The 17,932-nt window shown below is 63.6% G+C and overlaps 1 protein-coding gene across 7 annotated transcripts in view; it reads right to left on the reverse strand.

Moving 5' to 3' along the window:
• Nucleotides 1-290: 290 nt before the first annotated feature.
• The window catches only part of RALGDS (ral guanine nucleotide dissociation stimulator), a 40,049-nt gene continuing 22,407 nt past the window's right edge, over nucleotides 291-17,932 (reverse strand). For 4 of the 7 annotated variants that reach the window (XM_045043892.1, XM_019816718.3, XM_019816715.2 and 1 more), the window contains exons 2-18: nucleotides 14,401-14,511; nucleotides 12,774-12,967; nucleotides 12,225-12,323; nucleotides 11,143-11,336; nucleotides 10,582-10,913; nucleotides 9,644-9,859; nucleotides 9,214-9,317; nucleotides 8,664-8,748; nucleotides 7,619-7,687; nucleotides 7,187-7,273; nucleotides 6,584-6,616; nucleotides 6,101-6,222; nucleotides 5,818-5,913; nucleotides 5,337-5,538; nucleotides 4,929-5,171; nucleotides 3,389-3,503; nucleotides 291-1,383 (exon numbers count right to left, since the gene is read on the reverse strand). In XM_045043892.1, the coding sequence (XP_044899827.1) occupies nucleotides 1,208-1,383; nucleotides 3,389-3,503; nucleotides 4,929-5,171; nucleotides 5,337-5,538; nucleotides 5,818-5,913; nucleotides 6,101-6,222; nucleotides 6,584-6,616; nucleotides 7,187-7,273; nucleotides 7,619-7,687; nucleotides 8,664-8,748; nucleotides 9,214-9,317; nucleotides 9,644-9,859; nucleotides 10,582-10,913; nucleotides 11,143-11,336; nucleotides 12,225-12,323; nucleotides 12,774-12,967; nucleotides 14,401-14,511 (2,478 nt within the window). In that variant the 3' untranslated portion in view covers nucleotides 291-1,207. The remainder of the gene's footprint in view (nucleotides 1,384-3,388; nucleotides 3,504-4,928; nucleotides 5,172-5,336; nucleotides 5,539-5,817; nucleotides 5,914-6,100; nucleotides 6,223-6,583; nucleotides 6,617-7,186; nucleotides 7,274-7,618; nucleotides 7,688-8,663; nucleotides 8,749-9,213; nucleotides 9,318-9,643; nucleotides 9,860-10,581; nucleotides 10,914-11,142; nucleotides 11,337-12,224; nucleotides 12,324-12,773; nucleotides 12,968-14,400; nucleotides 14,512-17,932) is intronic. The other 3 variants (XM_019816716.2, XM_006939589.4, XM_006939590.3) reach the window with 2 other exon arrangements.

Consider the following 17,932-nt stretch of genomic DNA (forward strand, 5'->3'; position numbering starts at 1 on the left):
CACCCAAGTTTCCAGGCTTGTGGTTACGTCCTGTGAAAGTACCTCCAGCCTCTAATCCCAGGGTTTCTGGGGGGCTCGGTGCCCAGGTGAATGCCATTGAGGTGAGCACCTATGTGCTCTGTGAAAGATGGGCTTGCGTGTTTCCGGAGGGGAGCCGGAGAACGGGGGCTGTCCCCACTTGCTTCTCCTCCATACAAGTAAGGCAGCCATGCAAGGTTTCCTATCTGAACACAGAAGGTGAGCGTCTGTAGCTCACTGAATGTGCAAGAACAAAACCACGACTCCCAGGCTATAGTAGAAACTGGATTTTAATAGAATATTCAAGTCTAGCATTTGCTATTTACAACAAATAAATATTGCCCCTCCCCAACTGGTAAACTTTTTCTGTTTTGTTTTGTTTTGTTTTTGCCTTTTATACAAATATTCAACACCCCTCCCCTTCCCCCAAATCCTTCTTTCCCACTAACCCCCGTCTCGTGCGGTCTCGTGAAGCCCAGGGCGTGGGAGGGAGCGGCACCCGCGGTGTCGTGAGATTCAGTGTCAACAGGACTCGTCTGAGACCGTCCTCACTCGCCGGGTGAAGAGTGTGATCTGTGAAGAGGCTTCCCCCCCACCCCAACCTCCTGGGGGAGGGCTGGGCAGGGGGTGGGCGAGACTCCTTCACTCTGCTGGCCCTGACGGTGGGATCTTTGGTGCGGCCCGGGAAAGGCTAGTGCGGTGGCCAAGAGGGGCCGGGACCCCAGAAGGGCACGGCCGATGCCCACGGGCGGAGGAGAGAATTGCAGTGGTCAGACCCAGTGGATGAGCAGGTGCCCTGGGGTGCCCACGGGCACAGGCGGCAGTGACCCACACCTGAGCAGGTGTGAGGGGCAGCGCACAGAGGGCAGTGCCCGGCAGCACGCGGGGCTCCGTGCCCACCGACGGCGCTCCTCGGCCAAAGTCAGCTGGTCCTCCGGTTCCGGAGAGCAGAAGGCACCTAAGGCGGCGAGTGGTCCACAGGAGGCCAGGTCAGCCCGTCAAGCAGCAGGCGTCAATCCCGGCAGCGGGAGACGTTGAGGGTGAAACGCGTCTGGGGGTGGCCTGAGCTGGCGGCTTGGGCAGAGGGTGCCCGCCTGGCCTGGGCCACCGGAGTCCGGAAGTGCTCAGTTACCCAGGCAGCCGGACCCTGCAAGAGGGGTCCCTGTGGCGGGCCAGCACCGGGGACGAGTTAGAAGATGCCCTTGGCGATCCTGAGCCCTTTCTGCTTCATGCGAGGGAGAGTCGAGCTGGCGCCATGCCTGACCTTTGCCCCCTTTGTGAAGGTCCGTTTCTTTAGGACAAAGTCATAGTTGGCAGTAGAGTTCATGGCGTAGAACACGTTGGCGTTGTCCGGGATCTTCAGCTCTGGTGGGGGAGGGGCGGGGGGGGGTCAGTGGTGCTGACAGAGACCTCACCTGCCCCCCCCCCCCACCCTGCCACCGAGGGCAGGCCCGAGCCAAAGGCCTGAGACGCCCAGTCTAAACCCAGGAATACCAAGGACCCCTGGGAAGGACACCTGCCGAGGGTCGACTGCTGGGACTCATGAAATCCAATGACTCTTGGTTACAAAGGGACTCGACTCCCAAAGTCCCCGCCTCGGCCTGGAGCCGGAAAAGGGTTATCCGTCCTGCACACCTGCTGCCTCCACTGACCACCATCCAGAGCTGGAATCTAGAACCCCTCCCCTGGATCCCGTGCTACTCAGGACCCAGGCTGAGAGACCCAGCGACAGGCAGACCCTGCCCCAGGTCTTCTGTGCCCGGGTCCAGGACGCCTCCCTGCTCCGAGTGGCAGATGCCAGGCTTTACTTGGGCCCCTCCTACCCTGTCTGTAGCCCAGCGTTGCGCCCCTGCCTCACTTTCCCTACCTTGACTGGGCCTCAGTCCTCCCGCCCTGCAACATGGGGCACGCGCCTGCGCAGTCCCCCTCCCCACGCCACCGAAATGGTGCAAGAAGGTGAGAGAGGGTTTAGAAAACCATCTGTGGGGACACTGGGGGTCACTAACGGCCGGCAGCAAACGTGTGGCTCGTGGAGAGAAAACAGGGCGAGGACGGTCCGTACAGGTAACCTGCACAGCATGTGCTTCCAGCTGTGCGTAGGGATTAACCCCTGGCTCGTTCCCCGCTCTCGTGGGGAGGGGGACACAGGCACAGGCGGCCTAAGGACCTTGCCCGAGCTCTCCGAGCCTGGCAGCCCGGCTCCGAGTCTGTGCTTGCTCTTGGTTCTGTTGCTTTCCCAGCTCTGACCCACTGAGCCACACCCTCGGAGCCTGTTTTTAGCATCTGCCGGGGGCGCCTGGGGGGTTCAGTCGGTTAAGCGCCTGACTTCGGCCCAGGTCACGATTTCACGTTTCATGAGTTCAAATCCCACGTCAGGCTCTCTGCTGTCAGGACAGAGCCCACTTCGGATCCTCTGTCCCCCTCTCTCTCTGCCCCTCCCCTGCGCGTGCTCTCCCTCAAAAACAAACAAACAACTGGGGGGCTCCGTCAGTTACGCGTCCGACGTCGGCTCAGGTCACGATCTCCCGGTTCACGGGTTTGAGCCCCGCATCGGGCTCTGTGCTGACAGCTCAGAGCCTGGATCCCGCTTTGGATTCTGTTGTCTCCCTCTCTCTCTGCCCCTCCCCGCCTTGTGCTCTGTCCCTCTCTCTCTCTCCAAAGGAAACATTAGAAAAATGTTAAAAATAAATACATAAATAAATAAACATTAAAAAAAAATTTTTTTTTCAATTGTTAACGTCTGCTATGGTCAGAATGATTGTGTGTGCCCAAGATTCGTGTGGGAATCCTAATGCCCCAAGCACTGGGGCCTTGGGGCAGTGATGAGGTCAGGATTTTATAATCCCATTCCTGAGGCCCCCACGCCCCTTCTGCCACGTGAGGACACGAGAAGGTGGCCGTCTGCCACCAGGAAGGGGGCCCTCATCAGAACCTGATGCTGCCAGCACCTTGATCTTAGACTTCCAGCCTTTAGAACCGTGAGCAGTACATTTCACTAGTTTAACAGCCCCTCCCCGGCCCGCGGTGTTTTGTCACGGCAGCCTGCACGGACGAGGACAGGGTCACGTGTGCGTTCATTTTCACATATTTGAGGTTCTTTCGGAAGCACGTTTCCCCTCTCAGCCAGCCTGTCTCTGTGAACGGCCCTCGGGCTTGGCCGTCTGGCTGCGGGGCCCCGGGAGAAAAGCCTTTTCTCTTCGCTCCTTGGTGCCGCTAAGCTGCGAACTAGGTCTCCCGCGGCCGGTTCCCGCCCAGGAAGGGGCACATGCCAGGGGCCAACGAGGACGCTGCCCCAGGGAGCGCGGGGCCGTGGGCCTGGGGTGTGGTGCTGTCCCCCCCCCGCAGCCCGCCCGCCTGGCCCCGGACTTACTGCGGTCGTCGGAGATAACCTGCACGAGCTCGTATTCGTCGGCCTCATCCTCTTCCAGGTTGTGTTTGTCCATGGCCTTGCGGATGACGGCTGGAGCCTTGTCCTGGCTGGTTACCTGGATCAGGGAGGGGGCAGCCATGAGGTCGAGGGTCCGGGAGGAGCCCCCACAGAGCACAGCACCAGGGACCCTCGGAGCTGCCTCGCGCTGCGTTCAAAGGCTCAGCTTCTGGCTGGGTCCACGGGCGCCTCACCACCTGGTCCTGCCCCGGGAGGCCCCCCACACTACGATGAGGGCCTTTTCCCCATTGTTCCTGCCTCCCCCCCCCCCCCCCCCCCCCCCCGTTCTCCGACAAGCCTGCCACCTCCTCCCATGCCACCGTGGGAACCTGCCTGCTCCCGGGGGCTGTTCCCCTGGATCCCGGCCCGGCGGGACAATGGGATCAGTGAACCCAGGGAGGAGAGGGCGTCTAGTCCCAGCCCTGGAGGTAGGAGAGAGCTGGCCAGATGCCCAGGGGCTGCCTGTAGGCCAGGCCTGCACTGGCTAGAGGCTGCTGTGGTGGCCAGCACAGGCCGCCCGTCTTGCCTCGACCCCAAAGGCCAGAGGGCAGATGGGCCTCGGACATGGGGTCATACAGGCGGCTCTTTAAGGACAGTCAGGCTAGTTCCTGGCGGGGAGAGCAGCTCAGTACGCGGTGGGTATGTAACGGGCACCTGACCCGTTGTTAACGGCAGCCTGCACGGACGAGGACAGGGTCACGCGTGCATGCATTTTCACATATTTGAGGTTCTTTCGGAAGCACGTTTCCCCTCTCAGCCAGCCTGTCCCTGTGAACGGCCCTCGGGCTTGGCCGTCTGGCTGCGGGGCCCCGGGAGAAAAGCCTTTTCTCTTCGCTCCTTGGGGCTGCTAGCTGCGAACTAGGTCTCCCGCGGCCGGTTCCCACCCAGGAAGGGGCACACGCCAGGGGCCAACGAGGACGCTGCCCCAGGGAACGCGGGCACTGTGACCGGATGGGGGACCTCCAGAGAGTGCACAGGGCTCGTCTACAGCCTGAGTTTAGGAACGCGAATCCCTGCCCCCACCAGCAGCACATACAGTGTCTGGAGACAAATCCCCTTGGCTTGATCTCAAGCGCTAAATGACATTTAACGTCTCATACCGCCCGTCACCTCCACAGCCACCAGCCTGGTGGCCACCGTTCTCCCCGCCTGACCGCCTCCTGACCGGCCCCTCTGCCTCTCCGGCCACCAGCCCACCCCTGAAGAGAAGCCCTGAGTCACCCGACCCGTCACCCCAGCCAGCAGCGGCTTCTGTCTGCCGCCACGGAGATCCAGGCCCCAAGCCGTGGACCTCAGGCCTCCCTGCCTCCCCCCCTCCCTCCCTCCCTGCCCGCCTCGGGTGCCTTGTCTGTGAAGCCCTCCCCGGCCCCGGATCTCCATGGAAGCTGCTTTCTTTTTGTCCGCCGACCATCTGTCTTTCCCGACCCCCCCGGAAGGTCGGCTCCAGGACAGCGGGCAGGGGACGCCCGCCCGCGCCGCTCACCAGGATGCTCTTGTACATGTTGCCGTTGTCCACATCCAGGCTGACGCGGATGATGCAGCAGTCGCCCACCTGCTGGTTGTAGAGGGGCAGTGAGGCGCTGTGGCTGCAGACCCCTGAGACGGAGCGCTTGTGGGTGCGCGTGGCAGCCACGGGCGTGGTGGAGGCTGAGGAGGAGGACGCGCTGCTGGAAGCCGAGCTGATGCCGGAGGTCTCCGGGGACGACTGGGAGGCCGACTCCCAGAACTGTGGGGACGGCACGGTCAGCAGGGCGCCCGGGCCAGCGCCCGGCTCCGGGGGACCCCGGGCGCTCTGTTCGGGAGCCGGGAGCGCCCCTCGGCCGCTCACGGGTGTGGCGTGAAGGCCCTGGGCCCCGCAAAGGGCCGTCAGGGAGAAGGGGCGGGCGGTCACCTTCTTTTCCTGACCATCGGGGGACTCCGGGACGAAGCTCACGTTGATCTCCTCCACGTCGGAGCTGGAGGAGCCGGCCGAGTGGACGCTGAGTGCGTCGGCGATGTCCCCGCTGCTGAGGTAGGGGCCGCACCTGAGCTGGTCACAGGACTTGGAGTGGGAGCTGCCGCTGCTGCTGAGCTCCGTGCTGGGGGCCTGGCGGCTGCGTGGACGGCTCAGCTTACTCGGAGGCCTCCCCTGGGACACATCCCACCCCTGCCCCCACCCCCACACTCGGCACTCCGGGCTCTGCGCCAAGGGCTCGGTCAGTCACCAGCACCACATCTGTCCTTGCTTTGGAAGCGACCGATTTAGGATCGCCCCATTTCACAGAGGAGGAAACTGAGGCCCAGGGAGGGTAGACAAGTGGCCCCAGTTGTGCTCAGCCTGAGGCTTCCGTAAGCCCCGAGGGAGCCCTTCCTGCCAGCCCGGGGCCACTCACTCGCTCCAGCGCTTGACGATGGCCGCGTTCTTCTTGGCCTTGAGGGTGTTGCTGGCCGACTCGGAGGGGGGCTCCAGCTCACACGACAGGTTGTAGCTACGGGACAGAGAGGCAGCTGTGAGGTGAGCAGGAGGCACACTCGGGTCTCCCTCCCAGAACCTGCCTGGCAGTGGGGGTCCAGACGCCCAGCCACCGCCAGGCAACAGAGCCCGGTCCTGAGCAGGATCCCACACCGCAGCCCGCCCGCCCCTGCCGTGCCCCACCCGCACCCAGCCAGCCTCACCTCTCCGTCTCGCTGAGTCGCTCCATGGCCCGGAACCAGGCCCCAAAGTGCTCCTCGGGTGTGATGCTATAATTGTTGCAAGCCGACTGGAGCAGCTTGATCTGGGCGATCACTTCGAATTCCTGGGGCCCAGAGGGAAGGATGGGACAGTGGTGGGATGGATGCGGTGCTGGGTGTGGCCCGGGGGGCTGCGGGGGAAGTCGTGGCTGGGGGTGCTGGGCGGGGCAGGGGCCCAGGGTCTCTGTGTCCTCTCCTACTGTCTACTCCCGCCCAGGGCCACTCTGTTCTAACAAAACAGCCCCTCCCAGGAAGCTGTCCTTGATTCTGGCCTCCTGTACCCCCCTCCAGTGGGACAGGTCCCCCCTCCTCTGTGTATCCAACTCTCCCCACAAATATAACAGGAAGCAGGATTGCAGCTGAGGCAGGTCTCTGATTTCCACCCCCCCTCCCCCCCGCCAACACGTACGGACGGCAGCCGCTCACCTTCCTCCGCTTCTCGAAGTTGATCAGTCTCCCCTGGAAGGCAGACAGCCAGCGAGCATCAGAAGGCGTCCCCTTGCCCATGACCACCCCTCAGCCCCTCTCAGGCTGCACTACCGACAGCATACACCAGGGGGCGGGGTGGACGAACACACACACACACACACACACACACACACACACACACACACACACCCCTGGGCCTGGGGAGGGGGTGCTCCTAGGATCTAGGGGGTGGTGGGCAGAGGGACAGAGCTTCAAACAACTAATGGCCCAGCCCTCTGAGGACAAAAGGATTGAGGCCTCAGGCAGGAAGGCCCAGCTTGGAGGGCGGGCCTCTCTCCTCCTGTGGTTGCTGCCCAAGGGAGGGCCGTGGGCAGCTGGGCCAGACCCTGGGCAGCTCTAAGCCTCAGCGGCTGGGCACCTAGCTCTGTTTACTCACTGGTGAGCTGGGCAGGAGCCCAGGCACGTGGGGGTGGCTGGGGGCCCTCAGACAAGGTGTGCCCGGTGCTTGAGAGCTCAGGGCTCGGTGAGGGGCGCTTTCCCCTAGGGCTCCAGGACCCCGGCCCCACTCCCGCCCGGCCCCGGCCCCCAGGGCTCACTCACATACAGATAGTCCTTCATCGCGGTGTCCAGCATCACCAGGTCTGTGAGGAAGGTGCCCAGGTAGGGAACGGTGCCCTGGATGACACCCTGTGACGTTGGGGTAGGGCTGATGAGCAACGACCGAGGCCTCCCCCAGCCTCCCACTCGGAGCAGCCCGGGGACCTTTAGCGGTCTCCCCCAGACTCTCTCCCAGTGCCCACAGACCCCAACCTCGCCAAGGTTCTGTGGTCCCTGGACCCTCCCCACCCCTAAGCCCACCGAGCCCAGTTGCCATCGGCACCCTCGAGACCCCCTGCTGGTCAGGGCGCAGCCCTGTCAGGGCCCAGAGGAGCTCAGGTCACTGCAGCGGCAGGGGGGAAGGGCTGGGGGCGACCCCTCCTCTCCTGCCTCGGGCCGGCCCCCCTCACCTCTCTCGGCCTCGAGTGTACTCACCGTCTCCTTTGGCCGCTTCTGGGCTCTCTTGGGGTTCATCTCCAGGGTGGCAAACTTGGAGGTGCCCTCCTGCCAGGGTTGGGGACGGGATCAGTGAGACCCTCCTCTCCTCCCCTCTTTCCCCTCCAGCAGACCTGACCTTGGTACTTGGTCACTGGTTCGAATGCTCTGCTGTCACCAGTGGGGTGCCCTGGTGCTCTTGGGGTGTGGGAATGTGGGGCCAGTGGCCTGGCCTCCCCAAGCCTGTTTCCTGGTCTGGAAAGTGCAGGTGAGCAAGACACCCACCTCCGGGAGGTCTCCAAGGACTCAGCAGCCCGTGCCCTCTCCGAGTTGGGGGCCCTGCACAGAACTCTCCCACACTCCTCTTCTCCTGGTATCTCACTGCCTCCCCGTGAGTCGTGAGACTAGAGGGACCCCAGGCTCATCCTTCCTCCGCTCTCCCGCTAAGGAAACTGAGGCCCCGAGAGGGGTAGTGACCTGCCCAAGGTCCTACAGGGACTCAGAGGTGAGTGGGCTGGAGATCTGTTCCTGCTAACTGGTCATCCGGCTAATTTGAGGCCCTGCAGTGACAGCCTGCAGGATGTCTGGGATCCGTTTGTGGCGCCTGCCCCGGGGCGGGGTGAGGAGTCCCCCAGGGCTCCCAGAGCTGCGTCCCAGGACTGCTCATTTGGACCCAAGGTCGAGCAGCCCCTTCAGGACTTAGCCTCTGGCACCCCCTGCGGTACCTTGTCCCCAGGGAGCCAGGGTGTGCCCACCCTGAGCTGCAGCACCGACGGAAGGAGCCTCCCACCCCAGACCCCAGCCGCCCAGCAGCCTGGAGGAAGCAGGAGACCTGCTGATCCAGCCACCCCCCCACTCCCTGCCTTGTAGAACACCTCAGCTGCTCCCACACCATTCCATTACCGGGGCCTCCTGTCCCCCAAACTACCCCCCACCGGCCCATGCACCAAAAAGATCCCACTCTTCTCAAAGTCCAGCCCAGACAGGACTGGAACTTTTCAAAGAAACGTCCACCGAGAACCTTCCTCCTCTGCCCAGACTTTACCTTGATGAGCAGCTCTCTGCTCAGTGAGTAGTTGTTCTCATCCGAGAAAATCTCCGACAGCTTCTGGAAGATGCGGAAGCTGTCCCTGGGTGGGGGAAGGGAGGAGAACCATGGGAATGGCAGGGAGGGGTGTGAGTGCCCATCCATTTAGGACCCAAGGACCCAACCGCCCAGACGGGTGGTTTTCACCCAGGGTTCTGCTGGGCCCAGGGCGCTCTGTGGGCCGGGGGAGGCGAGCTCCACGTGTGTGGCTCTGTTTGGATCGGTTTGGATTTCAAGGGGACAGAGTGGTGTGGCTGGCAAGGAAACACAGGAAAATCTCCAATGTGGCTCTGTCTAGTGCTTGGCAGATAGGGAAACTGAGTCCCAGGGCAGAGGTGCTGGCCTAAGGCCAACGGACACTTGGAGGGGTGCCCCCCAGCCAGCAGGCCGGCCTCAGGATTTGCTGCCTCCTGGCAGGTCCCAGGCTCACAGAGGGGACAATGCTTAGTCGCTTGGGGGGGTCCCGGGTCCCTCCAGGTGGAGCTCCTGCAGAGAGAGGTCTCCCTACCTGGAAACTTCTTCCCACGTCTTCTTCAGCCTGTGGATAGAGTTGCTCTGCAGGGCCGACAGGATGGCGTAGAGAGACGAGAAGTTCTTGAGGACACGGCACTCCTGGCAGAGGAACAGAAGAGCCGTGGGGTGCGGGTGCAGTCCCCTGAGCTCTGACCTTCCATCCTGGGTGACACAGGCTCCCAGGGAGCCCCAACGAGCACCTGGGCCCCCGTCCGTGACACTCCCAGGGAGGAGGCTCTGAGCTCAACACGAGGGAGGACGTGAAGCGGGCAGTGGGCATTGAGGCAGTGGGACGTGTGAATCAAGGCCAGCGAGCCGCTGGGAAGGGAGGGCTGGGGTCTCTGCAGGGCCGTGGACCACAGACCACAGCCCTGAGGGCAGACGAAGGCGAGAAAGGGGTTCCCCAGGGCCCCTCCAAGGCATACCCTGGCCACCTCGATCCAGTGCTCCACCACCCTGGCCCTGTCCCGGGCCGTCACAGTCCGGTCCCCCAGGCAGGTGGTGATGACGCAGTTGGCCACACTGTTGAACTGGGTGACCGTGGCGCGGACAGTGGGAGCCAGGTGTTCCTTGCCCTTCTTGTCCCGCTGGGACCAGATGGAGCCCAGGCAGTGGTAGGGCACCACCTTCTTGAACAGCTCCTGGGGGATCATGGGGAGCGTCACCTAGCACTGCCACGGCCCAGCTCAGCGTCCCCGGTCTCCCTGGTCCCAGGCAGGGTCCCCGGTCAGGGCTGGAGCTCAGAGAAAGCTGAGGATGTGGCTCGAGCCTCGCAGGCCCGGGTGGGGGCCGTGCCTCTGGGCTCTGTTCTCTGCCGACCGTGGGTGCCCAGCGCACGAGTGACCCAGATGACGCACGGGCAGCGAAGAGCGTCTGGCATTTTCAGACGCCCACCCTCACTCACTGCAAGCACCAGAAACTCGCTCACCGCTGCGCACGCCAGGCGGCACCTTCGGCTCCCCCATCGTGGCTCAGGTCCCCCCACCCTGTCCAGATGCACGCTCACCGCGGGCGCTCCACCCACAGGCTTTGTCCGCCGTAAACTCCAGGACACGGCAGGTGCCTCGTAGGTGCCGAGGCCTCCCGAGCAGATGGTGGGGTGACCCACGGAGCTGGACGTACCACGGTGAGCTCCACCCCCCCCATCGAATGGGCCGGGCTCCGCCCAGCCTTCTACCGCCCCGTCTCATTTAATCCATCGTAACTGCGCACAGGGATGGGGTGGGGAGGGTCCCATCTCTGCATCCACAGTCCAGAGACCACGCAGGAACGGAGCTGGGATATGCCGGGGAATGGCAGGGAATGGACCAGAGGCTGGAGGAAAGCGCTCCCCTGCCCCGCCCGGCTGAGAAAAACTGCTCACCGCATCCATCAGTGTGAACTGCTCTGCCACCAGGTCGGGAGGGAAGGCCAAGAGGTGAGGCTTCTCATTCAGGCCATTTTCTGCAGCCACAGGTGACGGCCAGGGAGGCTCGGGCACCGGAGCCGCCTCTAGGTCTACAGTTTGCGATAGAGCTGCCTCTAGTTCCGGAGCTGGGGCTGGAGCCGGTTCCGGAGCCGGTTCCGGAGCCGGCTCTAGCTCTGGTTCTGGAGCCGGTGTTGGAGCCGGCTCTAGCTCTGGTTCTGACTCAGGTGCCAAAGCCGGCTCTAGTTCCGGAGCTGGTTTTAGAAGTGGCGCTGGAGCTGGCGACAGAGCTAGAGGAGAGAAGTTTCCAGATGTCTTTGCAGAGACAGAACCCACCAGAGCCTCCCGGGGAAGCCGCGGCCAGGAACCCACACCGGGACTTCTGCCCCCTGCGGTCCCCCGCCGGGGCTCTCAGTCTCTGCTCCTGGCCCCACATCAGCCCCCGGGGGCTCCTCCCTGGGTGGCCCAGCACCGCCCCGTCCCCGTGCACCCCCATCCCCCACTCCCCAGCCTTCTCACCCTCGGGTTCGGCCTCCGTGAGCTCTGCGTGCTCCAGCTGGGCCAGGAGAAGCTGGGCACGGCGCTCTAGGTCAGAACCAGGCATGTTGAGCTGCACATAGGCCACCAGCTGCTTGAGGCACGGAAAGTCTGGGGGCTGACAGAAGTCCTCCGAGTACTGGTCCAGCCAGGTGCCCAGAATGGAGGAGATGGCACTGGAGGGAGGGGGGGCAGGCAGCAGAGTCAGCGGCCCGGCCTTTCCTTCCGCAGGGCCCCCTGCGGCGCCCCTGGGGGTCCTCCATCCGGAGGCCAGGCCCACCTGAGCACCCCCCCCCCCCACCACCGCCACTGGCCGTCCAGGCAGGGGCAGGTCTGGTCAGAAGGTGGGGGCCTGGCCGTCCCCACGGGAGGGAGCCCTCCATCGATGGTGTGGGCACCCCTGCCTTCCTCAGGGAGGCCTGCCCCTCCCCTGTCTGTCCGGGGGCCTCCTGGCCACGGTGTAAACTCCAGGACGGCGGAGGGCTGCCGTGTCTGCTCTGTCCCTGCCCTGGCCGCACACAGTAGGTGCTGCGTAAGTGTGTGAGGAGGAGGGAACGGGCAGCGTCCTCCCGCCCAGCCTGCGTGGGCTCTCATGGCCCCTCGTCCCCAGCTCCTGCACCCATGGCTGCCGTACTGCCTCCGAGGCGCCTGGGGGTCTCCTCTCCCCACAGACACTATTCTCAGGAACACTGTTCTCAGTCCGGGCAGCTGGACTCAGGGGACTGACGCGTGAGGTCAATGGGTGAGCAGGTGGCCCCCGCACCTCCGTCCTGGGTCCCCGGGTTGGGGCCGGGCAGGAAGGGCTGGGGTGGGCTGTGAGGGGGACCCGCTCTCTCAGGGGCCAACCTCAGCCCCCGGCCTCTCTTCTGCTCCCTGGGGCCCAGAACCCCAGCCACGGCTGTCTGACTCCTTTCCTCCTACAGGAGAAGCCCCCACCCCTCGGCCCTCCAGCAGGAATCACAGCTCGTGTGGGAGCCGTGGCTCTGCCCAGCGCCCCGCCCCCACCCTAGATGTCCCCCACCTCGGAGACGGGGGTCCTCCCATCAGCTCCCAAGTCCGCTCACTTTTTCAGTTGGTCCTGGGGTCCGCCGTCCTCGTCAGAATAAGGAAGGATGCATCCGTATCTAGAGGAGGCCGTGAGGGCATCACATCTACCGTACCTGCTATGACGTCTAGGGTTACTGGCTGACTTCTGGACGAGAACGGAAGCCCAGGAGGGTAGAGTCTGGTCGGGGGTATGCGAAGCATCTAGAAGGGGCTCTGTGCCCACTTGTTGAGTGAACGAAGCCCAGCCAGCACCTTACAGAGATCTGAGGGGGCTGAGGACCCCTCCCTGGCCACCCCCAGGATGGGTCCCCCATATGGAATCGAGGGCGAGAGTAGCTTTGCCCCAGGCACGGGACACCCAGGCTGGAGGCAGAGAGGAAGCACGGCAGCCCCAGGCAACCCCCTCCACGGGCCGGGCACAGGGTGGGGGACTTGTCCCAACAGTGGGACACGACCCCACGTGGGGTGGTCCTCCTGACACCCAGGGTTCCCACGAGACACCTGAGGCTCAAAAAGGTGCCAGGAGGGGGCGGGGAGCCGCTGTGCTGCGCGGGGGCCGTGCTCACCTCTTGAACAGCAGGTCCAGCACCTGCTGGGTGGTGGTGAAGGCTCGGTACGTGCACAGGAAGATGGTGACGTAGGAGAGGTCGCTGCCCTGGAAGGCGGGCACCAGGTGCTCCACCAGCTTCTCCAGCGTGCCGGCCTTCACCGTCCGCACCTTGCAGGTCTCATACAGGTTCAGGGCTGACTCATTTTCACACTGGGGTGGGACACAGGGGCTCAGATGAACTCCCAAGTGCTCAGTGACATGTGGCAAGGGCGCAGACATGCGTGCCCCCAGCAGAAAAAGGTTCTCAGCTTAAGAAGTGGAATCGGAAGGGGCACCTGGGTGGCTCGGTCGGTTAGGCATCTGACTTCAGCTCAAGTCATGATCTCGCAGTCCGCGGGTTGGAGCCCCGTGTCGGGCTCCGTGCTGACAGCTCAGAGCCTGGAGCCTGCTTCCGATTCTGTCTCCCTCTTTCTGCCCAACGCCCCCCACTGCCGTTCGCACTCTGCCTCTCTCTCTCTCTCTCTCAAAAATAAAATAAAGCATTGAAAAAAAAAAGTGGAATTGGAGACGGGGAGGGCTAAAAAGTACTAACCCAACACTTTCTGGCCATTCTGTTAGGGGAACTTAAAACGACCGCCCCTCCTTGTATTAGGAGCATCACTCCCGTGAGCCCTGGCAAAACCTGCCCATTCTAGAGACGAGAACACAGAGGCTTATTCTGGGGTGAGAAGAGATACAGCATGTTCAGTGCAGCCCCGGGAAAAGCTGTGGGAAGGAATCAAGACCAGGTCCTAGAGCATGAAAGGGTGAATCACCGTGACGACCGGGCCTCCCCTTTGGAATGTCGTGCTGCTGAGTCCGGCCCTACCTCTGACCTGGAGGGGTCACAGGGCTGTGCCCCAGGAGACCGCAAGTTACATAGTAGCCTCAGCCTCCGCCCCTCTTGGGTCAAACTAGCCCTTCTAAGCGAGGTGATGCGGAAGGGCTTGAGGGTCTGCAAGGGCGGGCTCACGGCCCCTGACACAACCGGGGGCAGGAATTAAAACGAGAAAAACTGGGGCAACGTACAAAATCACTTGCAGCCTAACGTGAAGTAAAAACAGCAGAAAAGTGCCTTTGTTGTGTTTTTCGAAAAGGGTCTTTTTGGCGGGGGGGGGGGGGCGCCTGGGTGGCTCTGTCAGTTGAGCATCCGACTTTGACTCGGGTCGGGTCATGATCTCACGGTTTGTGGGTTCGAGCCCCACGTCAGGCGCTGTGCTGACAGCTCAGAGCCTGGAGCCTGCTTCTGATTCTCTGTCTCCTTCTCTCTCTGCCTCTCCCCCCCGCACAAGTGCGTGTGTGCGCTCTCTCTCTCTCTCCCATAAATAAACATTAAAAATATTTTTTTAAATATAAATGTTTTACCAAAGAGCGTCTTTTTTCATATTCATCAAATACATGCAGAGGGATGCTCCCGGCCGAGCCCAGGACCGGACAGTGGGGGGGGGGGGGGGCACGAAGGCCCATGATCCTCTGGGAGGGGGTGCTGTGGGGCCCTCAGGCAGGAAGGCCCTGGGAGGGAACCCAACAGAGTCGCCGAGCGGCGTCTGGCCCCCGGGCCTCCGCAGGGTCCTGGCGGTGGGGGCCCCCGTGCCCACACTCACCCCGAGCCAGCGTTGGCCCTTGTTGGCGCCGTGGTGTGCCTGCACTTTCCGCAGGGAGATGGAATGGATGACCCCGTTGACCAGCTCCTCGCCGATCTCCTGCGTGCAGCTCTGTGGAGACAGTGCCCGGCCACCAGGCGGGGGCGTCAGGGGCTGCCTCATGAACCTCCGGTCCGCAGCTGAGGCCCGGTATCCACGCAGATCCCCAGGCCAGGACTAAGTGGGCCGACGGCTCGAGGGCTCTCAGGAGTAGTATCGGGGCAGGTGGACACCACTCCCAGCCTCGCCCCCTTCCCACTCCACCAGCCACAAGCTGGGTACGAGCGAGACAAGTCCCCAGGCTCCCAGACCCCCAGCCACCTGCTCGTGCCACCCGGAAGGTGCCTCCCCCACGGTCTGGGGCCCCAGGCCCCCGTCATGTCTCCCCAGCTCATCATCATGCCCCCACCCCCCCACCCCTCGGCTGACCCAGCAGCTCCTACGGACCCAGCCCCGGAGTCAGCATCACGGGTCTGGGGCAGGTGCTGGGCATCCCCGAGGCCACATCCGACGCCACTTCCTTCCCTTTCTGTTCATTCAAGCCCGGGCCCTTTCTTGGGTAACAGAGGAGTTCCCCTTCCCTGTCCGTCATCACGTGCATGGGGACGGGGTGAAAATGATGACACTGCAGGCATCTGGGCAGAGGACTGGGCTTTCATGGGACTCAAAATCACAGGGCTGTAGAAAGGGGGATCATCTGGCTGCTCCCTGGACCAGGACCAGAGAGGAAATGCCCCGGTTTTAGGGGGCAGCCACCCCTTCCACGGAACAGGCTGGCCTGGGGGGCCGTGACCATCAAGCCCTGGCTAAGGCCACTTAGTTGCGTCAGCCCGGGCCTCACAGCCCCATCTCCCACCTGCCCCTGTCCAGGGAAGGGCGTGCCCGCAGTGGGAAGGGGACCTCTGAGAGGGAGGAGCTGGGAGGTTCCAGCTGGCAGAGGGCCACACTGCCGGTCCTCACCTGCAGCTGGGAGTGTGGGTCACTGCCCTGACCCGAGGTGAGCTGCAGCTTACAGAAGACCCAGGCGAAAGTGCCCTCCCTGAAGCCCTTGGCCTAAGCTGGGCCCCACTGCGCCCCTGGGGGCAGCGATGGGGCGCCTGGGCCTCTCGCCTCCTGCCCACCCTTGAGGGCCCTGGGGGGCTGCCCTCGGGAAGGCCACTTCCTTTGGCCTGTGGCCGCCCTCCCACACCGGGCACCATGCCAACGGGGAAGCCACTGCGATCACATTCTCTCCAGAGAGAGGGCCAGCCGGCTTCTGGGAAGCCAGGGGGAACCACAGGCGGAGGTCACCCCAACCCCAAGCGGCACCTCCCACGCCCACGCCCGTCAAATAGCCGGGACACGTGGAGGTCTGGCCTTTCCACTGAGGAAGGGAGATTCCTGAGGCAGAAAGCTTTCCTTTCCCTGCCTGGAAGAGGCATCAGAGAAGACAGGCTTCGGGGACCAGCTGTCCCCCTGCTGGACTGGGGACCCACCACCCAGGCACGTTCTCAGGGGTCAGAATGCTTCCTGCAAAGGCCGAGGCTTGAGTGGAAGCACCTGCCCTTCTCCAGGGTTTCTGAGCCACAACTTGGCCCAGCTGGGTACCAGTCCGTGTCCACAACACCCAGGTTGGTGGCAGCGATTTGGAGGTCCCCGTGCAGGACCCACCCGCCAGAGGGCACTGCACTTGAACTCCACATAGCACCTGGCTCCCAGCGGGGCTCCATCAAGGCCGGCCCTACCAGGGGCCTCGGCCAGGCAGTCGCGCCGCACCCCCCCCCCCCCGCCCCGCCCCCGCCCCTTCCCGCAGGGCCAGAGAGCAGGCCCTGCACTCAGCCACCCGCCTCGCTGGCAGAGCAGCTGGCCTGCGTGTCACATGGTTCCTGAGCCCCTCCCCCACCCCCTGGGGCCCCCTTCTGAAGCCAGTGGGGGGTGGGGGGCAGGGCCGGACACCGAGAGGGACAGACCGGGAGTCGCTACCCTGTCACACAGACGCGGGGCTGCTCTGGCCCCTTCACGCAGCAGCCGCCACAGACAAAACCAGACGCTCAGAGCAATGCCGAGTGCAGGCGCCATTGAAACCATCTACCAAGAGACAGAGGGCCAGGTTCTCAGGCAAACTGCCCCGGAGCCTGGGCAGAAACTGGCAGACGGGGTGGGGGGGGGGGGCAGGTGGCATTTGTTTCCGGCTCCTACTCCCTTCCAGGGACAGAGAAGGAAAGCAGCCAAGCCTGGCATCTGCCCCCCGCCCCCGACCCTCTAGGGCAGGAAAGGCAGGGCCCTGGCACCTGTGGGTGACCCTGGGCCACCCTGTTGGCAGTGTGCACAGCATGCAGGCCCAGGAGCAGGCAGCCCGAGAGGGCAGGTCTGTGGCGAGGGGCTGGGGGGTTCCTGGGGGAGAATGGGAGCCGCCCAGCAAACAGCAGATGTCCTGAGGGGAGGCTTCTGTAGGGAAAAGAATGCCACAGGGATGGCTGTGTCCTTGGGGGGCCAGTGTCCCCGGGTCCCCGAGACCCAGTTGGCAGCCATGCCCCACACACTGTCTGACCTTCCACGGCTTGGCTCAGTGGGGGGAGGGGGGGAGGGTACCCCCAGGCCCCGGGAAGCGGAGGCCGGAAGCATGGCACCTCTGTGCCTCACCCTCTGCTGTCCCTCTGAGTACAGCTCGGAGCCCCAGGGACAAGGAGAAATGGCCTGGGTGGCATCTGGTCGTGTGTCACCTGATCAGCCTTCTTAGGGTGACAGGCCAGCAGGATGCCTGTCCCCAGCTGACTTCAGGCCAGGCCCCATTCGCTCAAAGGAGAAAAATGGGGTCGCCCGCCCCTCCTCCTTTGGGATGGACCTGAGGGGACCTACTGGTCTTTCCCCAGCCCTGCCATCTGTCCCACAAGGCGGCCGGGGCCCACACATCTGGAGACATCACGGCACCTTCATTCCAATCGCCCCTCTGCCCTCCTTGGGTATACATTTCCCGTGGAAGCCACAATGAGGGGTCATAAGGGGCCTCCAGACCCACAGGGGCCTCCACCTCGGACTGGATCCTCCTAAGAGACCTGGTTGAGGGCTGGGGTGGACAAAGAAGGGCCCGAGCTTGTACCACAGTGTCCTCCTGTCTCCTCTTCAGGCTACACATGGAGACCCGGTCACACTCAGGCAGGGTGGGGGACGCTGCCCAGGGCCCTCACTGGACACTGACCGGCACCCTGCAGCCCTGGGCACAGGAGACACCCACCAGACCCCAGGGCACTGCCTCTCGTGAAAGGCTCTGACTTCCAGCTCTGCTGAGCCTCTCGTGAAAGGCTCTGACTTCCAGCTCTGCTGAGCCTCTCTGGCCCTGGCCTCAGTGAGCTCATCTGTGAAATGGGAAAAAGAGCAGCAGCTTCCTACAGGGCAAGAGTGGGTGTTAAGAAAATGCACACAGCATGCCCAGCTCGGCGCCTGGCCTGTGAAATCTCCCAGGAAGCAGGGACAGGTGGCGCCCCGGAAGGGGGGACAGGTGGCGCCCAGGAAG

The sequence above is a fragment of the Felis catus genome, chromosome D4, assembly GCF_018350175.1.
Source record: "Felis catus isolate Fca126 chromosome D4, F.catus_Fca126_mat1.0, whole genome shotgun sequence".
Lineage (NCBI taxonomy): Eukaryota > Metazoa > Chordata > Mammalia > Carnivora > Felidae > Felis > Felis catus.